Raw genomic sequence first — 20756 nt, forward strand, 5'->3', positions numbered from 1 at the left:
ATGTCTTCTCCGCATCAATCGCTTGCTGTTGCAGTTGTGAATTATCTGCATAATTCAACTCTCCTTTCAGCCTAATCCAGTCCAGACAGCACCTAGTTCAGTCACCAGTTCAGTTGGTCACACAGTTCAGTATGTCTGCAATAAAGGGGCCCTTTTTTCAAGACACAGCTGTTTGCCCTGTTTCTCAAAACACAGCAGTTTCATTAGTCAGTCCAGTTACATTTCTAATACACGTTCAGGTATTAATATCATATTCAGTGTCTCCAGTCCATGACATGAGTCTGGTAGTGTGTCCCCAGCCCATGTCATGAGTCTGGTAGTGTGTCCCCAGCCCATGTCATGAGTCTGGTAGTGTGTCCCCAGCCCATGTCATGAGTCTGGTAGTGTGCCTCCAGTCCATGACACTGTGTGTCGAAGTGACTGTGTTGCTGCTGAGTGACTGAGTGACAGTGAGTGTGTGTGACTGTTGCTGAGTGACAGTGTGACTGTGTTGCTAAGTGACAGTGTGTCTGTGTGACTGTGTTGCTGAGTGACTGTATGTGTCTGTGTGGTGTATCTGCGTTGCTGTGTGTGTCTGTGTGTCTGTGTGACAGTGTGTATCTGTGTGATTCTGTGTATCTGTATGGCTGTGTGTGTCTGTGTGACAGTGTGTATCTGTGTGACTGTGTATCTGTGTTGCTGAGTGACAGTGTGTCTTTGTGACTGTGTGTCTGTGACAGTGTGTATCTGTGTGACTGTGTGTCTCTGACAGTGTGTATCTGCGTTGCTGTGTGTGTGTGACTGTGTTGCTGAGTGACAGTGTGTCTGTGTGACTGTGTGTCTGTGACAGTGTGTCTATCTGTGTGATTGTGTGTATCTGTGTGACTCTGTGTCTGTGTGACTGTGTGTGTATCTGTGTGACTGTGTGTATGTGTGATTGTGTGACTGTGTGTCTGTGTGTCTGTGTAACAGTGTGTATCGGTGTGTATGTGTGTCTGTGTAACAGTGTGTATCTGTGTGACTGTGTGTCTGTGTGACTGTGTATCTGTGTAACAGTGTGTATCTGTGTGACTGTGTGTCTGTGTGACAGTGTGTCTCTTCGTGTGTACCTGTGCTGTGCTCTCGATCCCAAACTAACAAAGCTGTCCTTTAATTGACTTGCTTGTGTTTGTGTCTGAAGTTTTCTCGTTGCTGACTTGTGTATACTGTTCCTCTTGGTTTCACACACAAACACACATCCTTTTTCAATAGTTTTTTTTAATTAAAAATTACAGCAGAAACACCTGCATTGACAAACCTGTAAAAAAAACAACAAGAACAAAACAAAAAACAGCTGCACCCCGCTCACAAAGATTGAACTCACAAGCGATTAGCTTTGTATTCATTAAAAGAAGTTTTGCATTTTAAAATCAAAATCAGATAGAACAGTATTGTGGATTCTCAAACTGTATTTGATTTAACACAACAGATTTAAATAAGAAAACGACTTGTGAGTTACAGCTGTGACTCACTTTGTTTCAGTGGATATTAATATTAATTAATATTTACATCTTGTGTTTGCAGATACTGTGAAAATCAATGCATGGAAATATTAGAAATATGCAGCTTAAAAAAGAATTGAAAAGGATCTAAAGCTACTGGAAACTAGAACTTAAAAAACAAATTCACTGAATGAAATAATAATCTTGGAGTGCAAAACTGAATAGAGAAACACACACTGCACTTAGACCTGCTTCAATCAATGCACTGTGATATAACTGAATAGAGAAACACACACTGCACTTAGACCTGCTTCAATCAATGCACTGTGATATAACTGAATAGAGAAACACACACTGCACTTAGACCTGCTTCAATCAATGCACTGTGATATAACTGAATAGAGAAACACACACTGCACTTAGACCTGCTTCAATCAATGCACTGTGATATAACTGAATAGAGAAACACACACTGCACTTAGACCTGCTTCAATCAATGCACTGTGATATAACTGAATAGAGAAACACACACTGCACTTAGACCTGCTTCAATCAATGCACTGTGATATAACTGAATAGAGAAACACACACTGCACTTAGACCTGCTTCAGTCAATGCACTGTGATATAACTGAATAGAGAAACACACACTGCACTTAGACCTGCTTCAATCAATGCACTGTGATATAACTGAATAGAGAAACACACACTGCACTTAGACCTGCTTCAGTCAATGCACTTAAAGCTCACACTAGCCCAGCTGCATCCATTCCTGGCCTTCAGAATTATTGAAACGATTTGATGTTAAAAATAAACTGTTCCTCTGTTATAGCTGCGTGCAAAACTCCTATTAGTAACCCTGCAGACTCACAGGTGAGACGTATTGATGCTGTGATGAGATTCAGTTCATTCACAGCAGATTTACCAGGGGGCTGATTGTTCAAACTCCTATTAGTAACCCTGCAGACTCACAGGTGAGACGTATTGATGCTGTGATGAGAATCAGTTCATTCACAGCAGCTTTACCAGGGAGCTGATTGTATAATAACCCCAGGACTGGGTGCAGCAGGGCTGGTGTGAGTTTCAAGCCCTGTGATGTACAGCAATTTAAAAACAGTGACACCAAGTCATGAGGCACAGCGGAGTCCTCCTAGCACACTTGGACTGCGGACGGCTCAGGGTCACAGTCAGGTCTCACTTACTGGACACACTCCTTTACATGCGCCCTGCAGACACGAGGGGTATTAAAGAGGGGGGGTGTTCTAATGTTCTTATAGGAGCCAGATTGCATGCTTGTTTATTTATCAATGATCCACAGTGCTCTTATAGGAGCCAGATTGCATGCTTGTTTATTTATCAATGATCCACAGTGCTCTTATAGGAGCCAGATTGCATGCTTGTTTATCTCTAATCCACAGAATTTCTGGGGAACCACTCCTCTCCTAGAGAGCCTCAGAGGTGACCAATACAATAATAATAATAATAATAATACCTGATCAGCTCAAATTGGTTCGAGTGAGTAATGGCATGTATGGTGTAATGCATATCTGGGCTGGACTGGCCCTCGCTTTGCCCCACTGAATGTCACATCAGATATGTAGCCTCCAAGGAATTGTGAATGTACTGGAGTCACGGTCCCTGCGCACTGCCACTCAAAAGAGCACAGAGATACAAAGTCTCACAGCAAGAGGCCACTTCAATTAACATTCAGCTGAAAAAGAACATTTCAGAACAATACAAATGCAGAACAGAGATTATTTTTGATTTGATTTGATGATGAATGAAGCGTACAGTGATGATGTCATTGCAGTACCCTGTCACAGTGCACGCCTCAGAGCACTTCCTGTACAATCTTTGTTTTTGTGATTAATAATACAATTCTGTCTTCAGTTTAAAAGGCCCTTACACAGCAGTATCAAGGTATTCTTCCACAGCAGTCTCAATGTATTCTTCCACAGCAGTCTCAATGTATTCTTCCACAGCAGTCTCAATGTATTCTTCCACAGCAGTCTCAATGTATTCTTCCACAGCAGTATCCATGTATTCTTCCACAGCAGTATCCATGTATTCTTCTCCCTGCAGAGAGTGTGCAGTGTGCAGTGGAGTGCAGGCTGCTCTGAGCTCTCAGTCCTGCTGTTCTGGTCCCTCCTGGTCCCGGTCGACCCCGTTGCGGTCGAAGCCCCTGCTCTGTTTCTCCAACAGGCTCTGGTAGACGCCCCCTCTTTGCAGCAGATCCGAGTGGCTCCCCTGCTCCACCACCTCCCCTCCCTGCAGCACGATGATGCGGTCCGCCCGCTCCAGGGAGCTCAGCCTGTGAGAGATCAGGAGCACCGAGCAGCGGCGCCCATTCAGCACAGCCGACTGGACCTGCACAGGGGAACAGCAACACAGAGTGCAATCACACCACTGCACAGGGGAACAGCAACACAGAGTGCAATCACATCACTGCACAGGGGAACACATCAATACACAGTGCAATCACACCACTGCACAGGGGAACACATCAATACACAGTGCAATCACACCACTGCACAGGGGAACACATCAATACACAGTGCAATCACACCACTGCACAGGGGAGCAGCAACACACAGTGTAATCACATCACTGCACAGGGGAACAGCAACACAGTGCAATCAAATCACTGCACAGGGAAACACAGCATTACACAGTGCAATCACATCACTGCACACAGGGGAACACAAATACAGTGCAATCACATCACTGCACAGGGGAACACAGCAATACACAGTGCAATCACTTCACTGCACAGGGGAACACAGCAATACACAGTGCAATCACATCACTGCACAGGGGAACACAGCAATACACAGTGCAATCACATCACTGCACACAGGGGAACACAACTGTGTATGTGTATCCCAGTGTATCTGTCCAGTGTGCTTGTATCTCAGTGTGTTTGCTGTACGTACCAGGTGCTCAGTCTCAGTGTCCAGGGAGCTGGTGGCGTCATCCAGGATGAGAATGCGGGGGTCCCTGAGCAGAGCCCGAGCGATCGCCACACGCTGCTTCTGACCCCCCGAGAGCTGCCCGCCCTTCTCACCAGCATCTGCAAAAACACACAGGACACAGACTTTAAACATTGAGCAAGCCTGCACCCCTCTATCATCTCAATCACTAACACTGAGCAAGCCTGCACCCCCTCTCTCATCTCAATCACTAACACTGAGCAAGCCTGCACCCCCTCTCTCATCTCAATCACTAACACTGAGCAAGCCTGCACCCCCTCTCTCATCTCAATCACTAACACTGAGCAAGCCTGCACCCCCTCTCTCATCTCAATCACTAACACTGAGCAAGCCTGCACCCCCTCTCTCATCTCAATCACTAACACTGAGCAAGCCTGCACCCCCTCTCTCATCTCAATCACTAACACTGAGCAAGCCTGCATCCCCTCTCTCATCTCAATCACTAACACTGAGCAAGCCTGCATCCCCTCTCTCATCTCAATCACTAACACTGAGCAAGCCTGCACCCCCTCTCTCATCTCAATCACTAACACTGAGCAAGCCTGCACCCCCTCTCTCATCTCAATCACTAACACTGAGCAAGCCTGCACCCCCTCTCTCATCTCAATCACTAACACTGAGCAAGCCTGCACCCCCTCTCTCATCTCAATCACTAACACTGAGCAAGCCTGCACCCCCTCTCTCATCTCAATCACTAACACTGAGCAAGCCTGCACCCCCTCTCTCATCTCAATCACTAACACTGAGCAAGCCTGTACTGTGCTGTGATGCTGTTTTTGCTGGTTTGGTGTGTACTGTGCTGTACTGTGATGCAGGTCTCGCTGGTTTGGTGTGTACTGTGCTGTACTGTGATGCAGGTCTCGCTGGTTTGGTGTGTATTGTACTGTGCTGTATTGTGCTGTGATGCAGGTCTCGCTGGTTTGGTGTGTATTGTACTGTGCTGTACTGTGCTGTGATGCATGTCTCGCTGGTTTGGTGTGTATTGTACTGTGCTGTACTGTGCTGTGATGCAGGTCTCGCTGGTTTGGTGTGTAGTATACTGTGCTGTGATGCATGTCTCGCTGGTTTGGTGTGTATTGTACTGTGCTGTACTGTGCTGTGATGCAGGTCTCGCTGGTTTGGTGTGTAGTATACTGTGCTGTACTGTGCTGTGATGCTGGTCTCGCTGGTTTGGTGTGTACTGTGCTGTACTGTGCTGTGATGTGATGCTGGTCTCGCTGGTTTGGTGTGTACTGTGCTGTACTGTGCTGTGATGCAGGTCTCGCTGGTTTGGTGTATACTGTACTGTGCTGTACTGTACTATGCTGTGCTGTGCTGTAGCTCCCCTCACCGGTGCTGTAGCCCTCCTGCAGCTCCGTGATGAAGTCGTGTGCGATGGCTCTCTTGGCTGCTCGCTGCACCTCCTCCTCGCTTTTCTGCTCCACTCCATACGAGATGTTCTCCTGAACCGAGCGGGCGAACAGCACCGGCTCCTGACTCACCAGAGCAACCTGGCAGGGCAACGAGAAACAATCACTAACCAGCAATCACTAACCTACAGACAATAACCATCAATCACTAACCTAGACAATAACCAGCAATCACTAACCTAGACAATAACCAGCAATCACTAACCTAGAGACAATAACCAGCAATCACTGACCAGCAATCAATAAGTGTGAGTGCTGGTAGTGTGAGTGCAGTGTGAGTGCTGGTAGTGTGCGTGTGAGTGCTGGTAGTGTGAGTATTGGTAGTGTGAGTGCAGTGTGAGTGCTGGTAGTGTGCATGTGAGTGCTGGTAGTGTGAGTATTGGTAGTGTGAGTGCAGTGTGAGTGCTGGTAGTGTGAGTGCCGGTAGTGTGTGTGTGAGTGTGAGTGCTGCTAGTGTGAGTGCTGGTAGTGTGAGTGCTGGCAGTGTGTGTGATGGTAGTGTGAGTGCAGTGTGAGTGCTGGTAGTGTGAGTGTGAGTGTGAGTGCTGGTATTGTGAGTGATGGTAGTGTGAGTGCTGGTAGTGTGAGTGTGAGTGCTGGTAGTGTGAGTGCAGGTAGTGTGAGTGCTGGTAGTGTGAGTGCTGGTAGTGTGAGTGCAGTGTGAGTGCTGGTAGTGTGAGTGCTGGTAGTGTGAGTGTGAGTGTGAGTGCTGGTAGTGTGAGTGCTGGTAGTGTGAGTGCAGTGCGAGTGCTGGTAGTGTGAGTGCAGTGCGAGTGCTGGTAGTGTGAGTACTGGTAGTGTGAGTGTGAGTGCTGGTAGTGTGAGTGCAGTGCGAGTGCTGGTAGTGTGAGTGCTACTAGTGTGAGTGTGAGTGCTGGTAGTGTGAGTGATGGTAGTGTGAGTGCAGTGTGAGTGCTGGCAGTGTGAGTGCTGAGTGCAGTGTGAGTGTGTGAGTGCTGGCAGTGTGAGTGCTGGTAGTGTGAGTGTGAGTGCGTTACCTTCCTGTGCAGGTACGAGTGCTGGTAGTCTTGAAGGGGAGCCCCGTCCAGCAGGATCTCTCCACTCTGGGGCTGGTAGAAGCGCTCCAGCAGACACACACACGTCGACTTCCCCCCGCCAGAGGGGCCCACCAGAGCCGTGATCTCACCGGGGCGCAGCTCAAACGAGACGCTCTGGAGGAGAGAGAGAGAGAACACAATGAAAGAGAGTAAACTAGAGATACACTCTCAGAGCGACACCACTCTCACAGACAGACAGACAGACAGACAGACAGACAGACAGAGAGAGAGAGAACACAATGAAAGAGAGTAAACTAGAGATACACTCTCAGAGAGGGACACCACTCTCACAGACAGACAGACAGACAGACAGACAGACAGAGAGAGAGAGAACACAATGAAAGAGAGTAAACTAGAGATACACTCTCAGAGCGACACCACTCTCACAGACAGACAGACAGACACAGAGAGAGAGAGAGAGAGAGAGAGGAGTGTGAGCAACACCTCTCTCTCTCACACACACACACACAGAGTAACCCAGAGATACACTCTCAGAGCGACACCTCTCTTGCCTGGGTTTGTCACAGTGTTGATTCTCAAGCACAGTGGCGCTGGCTGTGGCTCCCTGCGGAGGCTCTCACCTTGAGCACGGTGGTGTCGGGTCTGCGAGGGTAGGTGAAGCTGACGTTCTTGAACTCCACGTGTCCCCTCAGGGTCTCGGGTGCGAGGGTCCCCGCTGTCATCTCCGGCTCGCGGTCCATGTACTCGAAGATTTTCTCTGAGGCGCCGATCGCCTTCTTCACATGGGGATAGTACGAGAGCAGCACCTGAAACCAGAGAAACCAGCAAAACCAGTGAGAGACCGGCAACACAGCCAGCAAAACCAGTGAGAGACCGACAACACAGCCAGCAAAACCAGTGAGAGACCGACAACGCAGCCAGCAAAACCAGTGAGAGACCGACAACGCAGCCAGCAAAACCAGTGAGAGACCGGCAACGCAGCCAGCAAAACCAGTGAGAGACCGGCAACGCAGCCAGCAAAACCAGTGAGAGACCGGCAACGCAGCCAGCAAAACCAGTGAGAGACTGGCAACGCAGCCAGCAAAACCAGTGAGAGACTGACAACGCAGCCAGCAAAACCAGTGAGAGACCGGCAACGCAGCCAGCAAAACCAGTGAGAGACCGGCAACGCAGCCAGCAAAACCAGTGAGAGACCGGCAACGCAGCCAGCAAAACCAGTGAGAGACCGACAACGCAGCCAGCAAAACCAGTGAGAGACCGGCAACGCAGCCAGCAAAACCAGTGAGAGACTGGCAACGCAGCCAGCAAAACCAGTGAGAGACCGGCAACGCAGCCAGCAAAACCAGTGAGAGACCGGCAACGCAGCCAGCAAAACCAGTGAGAGACCGGCAACACAGCCATAAACCCCCACCCCCAAAACAACGCACCCACTAAACCAGAAACCAAAGAACACAAATTCAGTTCTTTCTGGTTTGTTTTAGAAATGTAACTGGAGTTTTTTTCCTTTCAGAAGATTGTGTGGATACAATCTTGTGAGAGAAGAGTTTGGGGATTATGTCCCATTATGATTTGCTACATAATGAGCAGAGAGCTTGTTGGAATAACACCCCCTGCTCTGCACTGGAACCGCTGGTCTGTCTGAATTCACGTCTCACCTCCACAGCAGAGGAGAACTGCAGCTCATACAGGACGAAGGACACCAGGTCTCCACTGCTCACATCCCCCGAGGTCACCAGCATCCCTCCGTAGTACAGGATAGAGACCTTCAGAGCCAGGCTGGAGAGCTGAAACAAGGACACAGCGCTGAATACAGACACTATACAGACTGATACAGCATAGAGACCAGGGCCAGACTGGAGAGCTGAAAAAAGGACACAGCACTGAATAGTGTTAGATATGGGGCTGGATCTCTGTGTTAGAGATGGGGCTGGGTCTCTGTATTAGAGATGGGGCTGGATCTCTGTGTTAGGGATGGGGCTGGGTCTCTGTGTTAGGGATGGGGCTGGGTCTCTGTGTTAGAGATGGGGCTGGATCTCTGTGTTAGGGATGGGGCTGGGTCTCTGTGTTAGAGATGGGGCTGGGTCTCTGTATTAGAGATGGGGCTGGGTCTCTGTGTTAGGGATGGGGCTGGGTCTCTGTGTTAGGGATGGGGCTGGGTCTCTGTGTTAGAGATGGGGCTGGATCTCTGTGTTAGGGATGGGGCTGGGTCTCTGTGTTAGAGATGGGGCTGGCTCTCTATGTTAGAGATGGGGCTGGATCTCTGTGTTAGGGATGGGGCTGGGTCTCTGTGTTAGAGATGGGCTGGGTCTCTGTGTTAGGGATGGGGCTGGGTCTCTGTGTTAGGGATGGGGCTGGGTCTCTGTGTTAGAGATGGGGCTGGGTCTCTGTGTTAGGGATGGGTCTGGGTCTCTGTGTTAGAGATGGGGCTGGGTCTCTGTGTTAGAGATGGGGCTGGGTTATAGTGTTAGGGATGGGGCTGGGTCTCTGTTTAGAGATGGGGCTGGCTCTCTGTGTTAGAGATGGGGCTGGGTTATAGTGTTAGAGATGGGCTGGGTCTCTGTGTTAGGGATGGGGCTGAGTTATAGTGTTAGAGATGGGGCTGGGTTATAGTGTTAGAGATGGGCTGGGTTATAGTGTTAGAGATGGGGCTGGGTTATAGTGTTAGAGATGGGGCTGGGTTATAGTGTTAGAGATGGGGCTGGGTCTCTGTGTTAGAGATGGGGCTGGGTCTCTGTGTTAGAGATGGGCCTGGGTCTCTGTGTTAGAGATGGGGCTGGGTTATAGTGTTAGAGATGGGGCTGGATCTCTGTGTTAGAGATGGGGCTGGGTTATAGTGTTAGAGATGGGGCTGGGTTATAGTGTTAGAGATGGGGCTGGGTTATAGTGTTAGAGATGGGGCTGGGTTATAGTGTTAGGGATGGGGCTGGGTTATAGTGTTAGAGATGGGGCTGGGTTATAGTGTTAGAGATGGGGCTGGGTTATAGTGTTAGAGATGGGGCTGGGTTATAGTGTTAGAGATGGGGCTGGGTCTCTGTGTTAGAGATGGGCCTGGGTCTCTGTGTTAGAGATGGGGCTGGGTCTCTGTGTTAGAGATGGGGCTGGGTTATAGTGTTAGGGATGGGGCTGGGTTATAGTGTTAGAGATGGAGCTGGGTTATAGTGTTAGGGATGGGGCTGGGTTATAGTGTTAGAGATGGGGCTGGGTTATAGTGTTAGAGATGGGGCTGGGTTATAGTGTTAGAGATGGGGCTGGGTCTCTGTGTTAGGGATGGAGCTGGGTTATAGTGTTAGGGATGGGGCTGGATCTCTGTGTTAGAGATGGGCCTGGGTCTCTGTGTTAGAGATGGGGCTGGGTTATAGTGTTAGAGATGGGGCTGGATCTCTGTGTTAGAGATGGGGCTGGGTTATAGTGTTAGAGATGGGGCTGGGTTATAGTGTTAGAGATGGGCTGGGTCTCTGTGTTAGGGATGGGGCTGGGTCTCTGTGTTAGAGATGGGGCTGGGTTATAGTGTTAGGGATGGGGCTGGGTTATAGTGTTAGGGATGGGGCTGGGTTATAGTGTTAGGGATGGGGCTGGGTTATAGTGTTAGAGATGGGGCTGGGTTATAGTGTTAGAGATGGGGCTGGGTTATAGTGTTAGAGATGGAGCTGGGTTATAGTGTTAGAGATGGGGCTGGGTCTCTGTGTTAGAGATGGGGCTGGGTCTCTGTGTTAGAGATGGGGCTGGGTTATAGTGTTAGAGATGGGCCTGGGTCTCTGTGTTAGAGATGGGGCTGGGTCTCTGTGTTAGGGATGGGGCTGGGTTATAGTGTTAGAGATGGGGCTGGGTTATAGTGTTAGGGATGGGGCTGGGTTATAGTGTTAGAGATGGGGCTGGGTTATAGTGTTAGAGATGGGGCTGGGTCTCTGTGTTAGGGATGGGGCTGGGTCTCTGTGTTAGGGATGGGGCTGGGTCTCTGTGTTATGGATGGGGCTGGGTCTCTGTGTTAGGGATGGGGCTGGGTTATAGTGTTAGAGATGGGGCTGGGTTATAGTGTTAGAGATGGGGCTGGGTCTCTGTGTTAGGGATGGGGCTGGGTTATAGTGTTAGAGATGGAGCTGGGTTATAGTGTTAGGGATGGGGCTGGGTTATAGTGTTAGAGATGGGGCTGGGTTATAGTGTTAGAGATGGGGCTGGGTTATAGTGTTAGAGATGGGGCTGGGTCTCTGTGTTAGGGATGGAGCTGGGTTATAGTGTTAGGGATGGGGCTGGATCTCTGTGTTAGAGATGGGCCTGGGTCTCTGTGTTAGAGATGGGGCTGGGTTATAGTGTTAGAGATGGGGCTGGATCTCTGTGTTAGAGATGGGGCTGGGTTATAGTGTTAGAGATGGGGCTGGGTCTCTGTGTTAGAGATGGGCTGGGTCTCTGTGTTAGAGATGGGCTGGGTCTCTGTGTTAGAGATGGGGCTGGGTCTCTGTGTTAGAGATGGGGCTGAGTCTCTGTGTTAGAGATGGGGCTGGGTTATAGTGTTAGAGATGGGGCTGGGTTATAGTGTTAGAGATGGGGCTGGGTCTCTGTGTTAGGGATGGAGCTGGGTTATAGTGTTAGAGATGGGGCTGGGTCTCTGTGTTAGAGATGGGCTGGGTCTCTGTGTTAGAGATGGGCTGGGTCTCTGTGTTAGAGATGGGGCTGGGTCTCTGTGTTAGAGATGGGCTGGGTCTCTGTGTTAGAGATGGGGCTGGGTCTCTGTGTTAGAGATGGGGCTGAGTCTCTGTGTTAGAGATGGGGCTGGGTTATAGTGTTAGAGATGGGGCTGGGTTATAGTGTTAGAGATGGGCTGGGTCTCTGTGTTAGAGATGGGCTCTGTGTGGCAGACAAGTTGACTGTGTTCTTGTTCACTCTCTCTCTGTCACTTACACTGTTTGTCCAGGAGGAGGCAGCGTAGGCAGCAGCCTCGATCTTGTTGAGCCGGTACGTCTCCTCCAGTTTGTCTCGGTATCGCTGCGCCTCGCCCTCTTCGTTAGCGAAGCTGCGCACTGTCTTCATCGATGAGAACGTCTCCATGGCAACGGCGTTTGCCTTCGCCAGAGACTCCTGCACTCTCACTGACAGTTTCTAGAAGAAACAGAATGAAATGGAGTTCCAGGTGGGATTCCTGTAGGGTTACTCTCAATCCACATTCAGCTGAGCACGGTGTGGAGCGGGCTGTGACTTCAAGGATCGCTAAGAACTTATCTGCACTGGATGACTTTACCTGCTAGATCTCCTGATGAGGGCAGTTCTGTATAGTTTTACTGGTATAATAAGGACTCTATAGTTTTACTGGTATAATAAGGACTCTATAGTTTTACTGGTATAATAAGGACTCTGTATAGTTTTACTGGTATAATAAGGTCAGTTCTGTATAGTTTTACTGGTATAATAAGGACTCTGTATAGTTTTACTGGTATAATAAGGACTCTGTAAAGCTTTACTGGTATAATAAGGACTCTATAGTTTTACTGGTATAATAAGGACTCTATAGTTTTACTGGTATAATAAGGACTCTGTATAGTTTTACTGGTATAATAAGGACTCTGTATAGTTTTACCTGGTAGAATTTCCCGGTCAGCTCTGGAATGACCCAGATGATGGGCAGGCCGATGGCAGTGAAGAGGGAGAGTTTCCAGGACAGTCTGAGCATGAAGCCGAACAGACACAGCACCCTCATGAAATACCACATGAGCAGGCTGAGCTTCTCACTCAGAGACTCGCTCATCGTGTTTGTGTCCGTCGTGATGCGGGACGTGATGTCACCTGGGGAACGGACGAGGCAGCACACTGAGTCGGCAGCGACACTGTGAGGAAGCTAAGCAGCGCTGTGTGCAGGACACTGTGTGCATTACACTGCGTGCAGTACACTGCGTGCAGTACACTGTGTGCAGTACACTGCGTGCATTACACTGCGTGCAGTACACTGTGTGCATTACACTGTGTGCAGTACACTGCGTGCAGTACACTGTGTGCAGTACACTGCGTGCAGTACACTGTGTGCAGTACACTGCGTGCATTACACTGTGTGCATTACACTGCGTGCAGTACTGTGTGCAGTACACTGTGTGCATTACACTGTGTGCAGTACACTGTGCATTACACTGTGTGCATTACACTGCGTGCAGTACACTATATATTACACAGTGTGCATTACACTATATATTACACTGTGTGTATTACACTATATATTACACTGTGTGCATTACACTGTATATTTCGCTGCTCATTCCACTCACCGGTTTGCGCCGTGTCGAAGAAGGCAATGTCCTGCCGCAGCACTGACCTGAAGACCCGGCTCTGGATTCTCATGTGAATCCGGCTCATTGTGATGTTGTAGATGAGGTCACATACAAACTCTGACACAGTACTGCAGGGAGAACAAGCAAACAAACTGATACAGCAAGAACACAGAGACAGCACTGCAGAGAGAACAGTACTGTACTGATACAGCAAGAGCACAGAGACAGCACTGCGGGGAGAACAGTACTGTACTGATACAGCAAGAGCACAAAGACAGCACTGCAGGGAGAACAGTACTGTACTGATACAGCAAGAGCACAGAGACAGCACTGCGGGGAGAACAGTACTGTACTGACACAGCAAGAGCACAAAGACAGCACTGCGGGGAGAACAGTACTGTACTGATACAGCAAGAGCACAGAGACAGCACTGCGAGGAGAACAGTACTGTACTGATACAGCAAGAGCACAGAGACAGCACTGCGAGGAGAACAGTACTGTACTGACACAGCAAGAGCACAGAGACAGCACTGCGGGGAGAACAGTACTGTACTGATACAGCAAGAGCACAGAGACAGCACTGCAGGGAGAACAGTACTGTACTGACACAGCAAGAGCACAGAGACAGCACTGCGGGGAGAACAGTACTGTACTGATACATCAAGAGCACAGAGACAGCACTGCGGGGAGAACAGTACTGTACTGATACAGCAAGAACACAGAGACAGCACTGCGGGGAGAACAGTACTGTACTGACACAGCAAGAGCACAGAGACAGCACTGCGGGGAGAACAGTACTGTACTGATACAGCAAGAGCACAGAGACAGCACTGCGGGGAGAACAGTACTGTACTGATACAGCAAGAGCACAGAGACAGCACTGCAGGGAGAACAGTACTGTACTGACACAGCAAGAGCACAGAGACAGCACAGCACGGAGAACAGTAATGTACTGACACAGCAAGAGCACAGAGACAGCACAGCATGGAGAACAGTACTGTACTGATACAGCAAGAGCACAGAGACAGCACTGCAGGGAGAACAGTACTGTACTGATACAGCAGGAGCACAGAGACAGCACTGCAGGGAGAACAGTACTGTACTGACACAGCAAGAGCACAGAGACAGCACTGCGGGGAGAACAGTACTGTACTGATACAGCAAGAGCACAGAGACAGCACTGCGGGGAGAACAGTACTGTACTGATACAGCAAGAGCACAGAGACAGCACTGCAGGGAGAACAGTACTGTACTGATACAGCAAGAACACAGAGACAGCACTGCGGGGAGAACAGTACTGTACTGATACAGCAAGAGCACAGAGACAGCACTGCGGGGAGAACAGTACTGTACTGATACATCAAGAGCACAGAGACAGCACTGCAGGGAGAACAGTACTGTACTGATACAGCAAGAACACAGAGACAGCACTGCGGGGAGAACAGTACTGTACTGATACAGCAAGAGCACAGAGACAGCACTGCGGGGAGAACAGTACTGTACTGATACAGCAAGAGCACAGAGACAGCACTGCGGGGAGAACAGTACTGTACTGATACAGCAAGAGCACAGAGACAGCACTGCGGGGAGAACAGTACTGTACTGATACAGCAAGAGCACAGAGACAGCACTGCAGGGAGAACAGTACTACAGCAAGAGCACAGAGACAGCACTGTGGGGAGAACAGTACTGTACTGATACAGCAAGAGCACAGAGACAGCACTGCAGATAGAACAGTACTGTACTGATACAGCAAGAGCACAGAGACAGCACTGCGGGGAGAACAGTACTGTACTGATACAGCAAGAGCACAGAGACAGCACTGTGGGGAGAACAGTACTGTACTGATACAGCAAGAGCACAGAGACAGCACTGCGGGGAGAACAGTACTGTACTGACACAGCAAGAGTACAGAGACAGCACTGCAGGGAGAACAGTACTGTACTGATACAGCAAGAGCACAGAGACAGCACAGCATGGAGAACAGTACTGTACTGATACAGCAAGAGCACAGAGACATCACTGCAGAGAGAACAGTACTGCACTGATACAGCAAGAGCACAGAGACAGCACTGCAGGGAGAACAGTACTGTACTGATACAGCAAGAGCACAGAGACAGCACTGCAGAGAGAACAGTACTGCACTGATACAGCCAGAGCACAGAGACAGCACTGCAGGGAGAACAGTACTGTACTGATACAGCAAGAGCACAGAGACAGCACTGCAGGGAGAACAGTACTGCACTGATACAGCAAGAGCACAGAGACAGCACTGCAGGGAGAACAGTACTGTACTGATACAGCAAGAGCACAGAGACAGCACTGCAGGGAGAACAGTACTGTACTGATACAGCAAGAGCACAGAGACAGCACTGCAGGGAGAACAGTACTGCACTGATACAGCAAGAGCACAGAGACAGCACTGCAGGGAGAACAGTACTGTACTGATACAGCAAGAGCACAGAGACAGCACTGCAGGGAGAACAGTACTGCACTGATACAGCAAGAGCACAGAGACAGCACTGCAGGGAGAACAGTACTGTACTGATACAGCAAGAGCACAGAGACAGCACTGCAGGGAGAACAGTACTGTACTGATACAGCAAGAACACAGAGACAGCACTGCGGGGAGAACAGTACTGTACTGATACAGCAAGAGCACAGAGACAGCACTGCGGGGAGAACAGTACTGTACTGATACATCAAGAGCACAGAGACAGCACTGCAGGGAGAACAGTACTGTACTGATACAGCAAGAACACAGAGACAGCACTGCGGGGAGAACAGTACTGCACTGATACAGCAAGAGCACAGAGACAGCACTGCGGGGAGAACAGTACTGCACTGATACAGCAAGAGCACAGAGACAGCACTGCAGGGAGAACAGTACTGTACTGATACAGCAAGAGCACAGAGACAGCACTGCAGGGAGAACAGTACTGTACCTATACAGGAAGAGCACAGAGACAGCACTGCAGGGAGAACAGTACTGTACTGATACAGCAAGAGCACAGAGACAGCACTGCAGGGAGAACAGTACTGTACTGATACAGCAAGAGCACAGAGACAGCACTGCAGGGAGAACAAACAAACCCGTGTCTCAACGCAGTGTCATTGCAAAACATGTTGGAGCTACCTGCAATGTGATGTCACAAAGTAGTTTTATAATAATAATAGAACTCTAGGTAATTAAAATGTTATTATTATTTATTTCTTAGCAGACGCCCTTATCCAGGGCGACTTACTATTGTTACAAGATATCACATTATTTTTACATACAGTTACCCATTTTACAGTTGGGTTTTTAATGGAGCAATCTAGGTAAAGTACCTTGCTCAAGGGTACAGCAGCAGTGTCCCCTACCAGGGATTGAACCCACAACCCACCGGTCAAGAGTCCAGAGCCCTAACCACTACTCCACACTGCTCCACACTACAGCGTTACAAGAATTCTGCATTATAACTGCACAATCACTAGAGTAATGACACTTATTCAGTGTAATCACAGCTCTGTGCAATGTTATGATCCAATAGAAATGTTCTCTATAGAGACCTCACCTCCCGATGGTGATGAGGGCCATGGCAGTGATGGCGTTATTGAAAGCTTCTGGCTCCTCCTCGTTCATGATCCAGTCTGTCATCCTCCCTGTGTAGTAGGGAATGGCCATCTCACCTGCAGAGAAACAGCAAGGCTGAGCAACTCACTGGCAGCCTCTGACACACACACACCACACCTGCAGAGAAACAGCAAGGCTGAGCGACTCACAAGCAGCCTCTAACACACACACCACACCTGCAGAGAAACAGCAAGGCTGAGCGACTCACAGGCAGCCTCTGACACACACACACCACACCTGCAGAGAAACAGCAAGGCTGAGCGACTCACAAGCAGCCTCTAACACACACACCACACCTGCAGAGAAACAGCAAGGCTGAGCGACTCACAAGCAGCCTCTAACACACACACCACACCTGCAGAGAAACAGCAAGGCTGAGCGACTCACAAGCAGCCTCTAACACACACACCACACCTGCAGAGAAACAGCAAGGCTGAGCGACTCACAGGCAGCCTCTAACACACACACCACACCTACAGAGAAACAGCAAGGCTGAGCGACTCACAGGGAGCCTCTAACACACACACCACACCTGCAGAGAAACAGCAAGGCTGAGCGACACACAGGCAGCCTCTGACACACACACCACACCTGCAGAGAAACAGCAAGGCTGAGCGACACACAGGCAGCCTCTGACACACACACACCACACATGCAGAGAAACAGCAAGGCTGAGCGACTCACAAGCAGCCTCTGACACACACACCACACCTGCAGAGAAACAGCAAGGCTGAGCGACACACAGGCAGCCTCTGACACACACACACCACACCTGCAGAGAAACAGCAAGGCTGAGCGACTCACAAGCAGCCTCTGACACACACACCACACCTGCAGAGAAACAGCAAGGCTGAGCGACTCACAGGCAGTCTCTGACACACACACACCACACCTGCAGAGAAACAGCAAGGCTGAGCGACTCACAGGCAGCTTCTGACACACACACCACACCTGCAGAGAAACAGCAAGGCTGAGCGACTCACAGGGAGCCTCTGACACACACACACCACACCTGCAGAGAAACAGCAAGGCTGAGCGACTCACAGGGAGCCTCTGGTCCCGGCACTGCACATAGTGTTTAACACAATATTAACACGTGCGGGGCTGCGAGACTCACTCTTACCCAGAGATGACACCACCAGGAAGAACCCCACCGCTGCGAAGTGCCTGGCGTCGGGGCTCATCTGCTCCGCCAGCCTCCTGAGCGACGCCCCGTTTCTCTTCTGGGACCCAGGTTCGGACGGGGAGGGCGCGTAGCGCTGCCACAGCACAGCCGTCGCGACGGTCACTCCATACCCCAGCGCCAGGGCGCTCGGACAGTGCCAGCCCCACAGCAGCTCCTGCGCCCCGCCTGCACTCACAGCCTGCAGCGTGGCGTAGCAGGGCAGGAGCAGGCTCAGGAGCAGCACACTCTGCAGCGCGTCTCTGCTCAGCAGCCAGGCCGGGCACTGCGGCGCCCTGCGGACGGTGTGACAGAAGACCAGGCTCAGCACGGCGGCTCGCAGCACACCCGTCACCCACAGGCTCCACAGAGGGAGCTGCAGCTCCGGCACTGGAACCCGGGTCAGCCCGAGCCGCAGGGCGTGAGTGACGGCCACGTCCAGCACTGGGAGACACGCCAGCGCTGCCAGCGGCTTCATGGTGAGGGCTGGGGGAGGAGAGGGGGGGTTAATACAGCTGAAATCAGACATGAGAAATCAACACATCACAGGGAAGGACTGCTCGGAATCCCAGCACCACTCTCAGCTGGTTCATCCTACAGTCCTGCAACCACCAGGGCTGGAGCTGAGGAGGATTCAACTGGCAACGTCCCCGGGATCAGCACACAGTCACACAGTGGAGCCAGGATTCACTGTACTCTATTATTACAATCCCTTATGGAAAAAAACATATATTTTTAATATTTCGTAGAAAAGTATGATCCTTATATTTTTCATATATAGAAATTGGCCCCTTTTATATATATTTAAAATATATTTTAGTCTGTAATCCATATATTTATTGTATATGTTAAAAATAGATGGTGCAGCATATATTTTCATTAGTCTGCAATCCATTCAAATAAATATATGGATTACAAACTAAAATATATTTTAAATATATCCCATATATTATAAATATATAAAAAAGGGGCCAATTTCTATATATGAAAAGTATAAGGATCATACTTTTCTACCATATATTAAAAATATGTTTGTTCCATAAGGGATAATACACACAATGGAGCCAGGTTTCACTGTACTCTATTATTACAATAATACACAGAGTGGAGCCAGGATTCACTGTACTCTATTATTACAATAATACACACAGTCAATTAACCCATTCAGTGCTAAATTCATTTTTCTTTGACAAAATCAGAACACGCACTGTATTTATGTCATGTGATACACACTAAATCAGTATGCCAGCATTCTGCTAGTTTCCAGTCTGTTACATGTGTAGAATGACAGGCATGTTCACAATGTGTATTCCCAGCGTCCTGTTTTGAGGACAGTCCAGTTAGACGTGCTCCTGTAATCACAGCAGTGAAATCTCACGCCGGCTGTGAAGCTCCACACATAGAAAATGGAGTCGCTTTATCATCACTGCAGGAGGAAAAAACACCAAGAACTGGATCATCTTTAGGGTTCAGTTTCTTATTTTATATGGAGGCGTCATGAAAGCATTTGAAGGGCTGTATCTGCAGAATTAACAGCTGCATTTAGACTGGACCTTTGCGGTTAACACAATTAGAGTAAGTTATGATAACAACATAGCTAAAGAGGACATTAAAATAACAGGGAGATGATCTGCTCTGCAATGGGGCTCTCATTATTACTGAGCTCACAGAATGCATGTGAAACCTGGGCTGGATCACACTGCTGTGCAATGGGGCTCTCATTATTGCTGAGCTCACAGAATGCATGTGAAACCTGGACTGGATCACACTGCTCTGCAATGGGGCTCTCATTATTACTGAGCTCACAGAATGCATGTGAAACCTGGGCTGGATCACACTGCTCTGCAATGGGGCTCTCATTATTACTGAGCTCACAGAATGCATGTGAAACCTGGGCTGGATCACACTGCTCTGCAATGGGAGCCTGGGCTGCTCTAAAAGTATTTTTTTAAACATCCATTTAAATTCGTCAGTAAACAATGAATTACATTTTTTTTTACAACAACCGAGCAAATACAGCTGTCAACACCAAGCACTGCTACCACCGTCCTGTACGACCTGCATTGAACTCACAGGAGACAGCTAACTTTACATGGACATCATTATAATCACACACACACACACACACACACACACACACACACACACACACACACACACACACACACATTCACAGGCGCGGTGGCATATTGAAAAATGTAATAATAACCTAAAACAGTAGATTTCTGCTGCGTCTTTTTTTCAATTCAATGTTAGTTTCACTTACGTGTCCCTCTGTACTGCCGCGTCGTGTTTGCACGACACACAGTTGTTAATTACAAAGTGAAATAGACCTGCATACGGTACATCAGATACTAGAGTTTAATACTATTAATAGAAATAATGAAAAATAAAATAACTAACACGCGGATAGTTTTTAGAGCGTCTCAAGGGCACTTCTTTATTCTTACCTTGTTACTGTAAGATGTAGGTTTGCCGGAAGAGCTTCTTATTGAAATGTGCTCGTAAGCAAATCACCCAAAATAACTAAAATGATGTAGTTAAAGACCAAAACCTGTACAATGTAGACTCGAGGTTCACGGACTGCAAGAAGCGTTGCTTTAGTTTCTCTCTCTTTCTGCCTCGTCTCTGCCGGTTTTATCAGAAGGGTTATGAAACCGAAAGTGTTACAGATACAGAGGACCGCCCTTCTGTTTCCAGCAACAGATACATATCAATGTATGCACGGCTTACACTGAGGGAAGCTGCTTACACCGCTCTGTGTAAAAGATATACTACAGTATATACAATAAATAGATACTGTAATTAAACTGAACCCATAGAAGCTGACAGAACCCGCGCTGTGGTTCA

At 49.0% G+C, this 20756-nt stretch overlaps 1 protein-coding gene across 1 annotated transcript; it reads right to left on the minus strand.

Annotated features, from left to right (window-relative positions):
* Positions 1 to 1219: 1219 nt before the first annotated feature.
* Positions 1220 to 20680, minus strand: LOC131709045 (antigen peptide transporter 1-like). The gene is made up of 12 exons (XM_059010668.1): positions 20357 to 20680; positions 17868 to 18392; positions 16686 to 16800; positions 13126 to 13256; positions 12447 to 12652; positions 11774 to 11971; positions 8533 to 8661; positions 7498 to 7683; positions 6857 to 7030; positions 5780 to 5939; positions 4393 to 4529; positions 1220 to 3826 (listed from the first exon to the last, which is right to left on the minus strand). The coding sequence occupies exons 2-12, from the start codon at positions 18382 to 18384 to the stop codon at positions 3584 to 3586; spliced, it is 2196 nt and encodes a 731-aa protein (XP_058866651.1). The 5' UTR covers positions 18385 to 18392; positions 20357 to 20680; the 3' UTR covers positions 1220 to 3583.
* Between the last annotated feature and the right edge of the window lie 76 nt (positions 20681 to 20756).

Source organism: Acipenser ruthenus, chromosome 41, assembly GCF_902713425.1.
Source record: "Acipenser ruthenus chromosome 41, fAciRut3.2 maternal haplotype, whole genome shotgun sequence".
NCBI lineage: Eukaryota > Metazoa > Chordata > Actinopteri > Acipenseriformes > Acipenseridae > Acipenser > Acipenser ruthenus.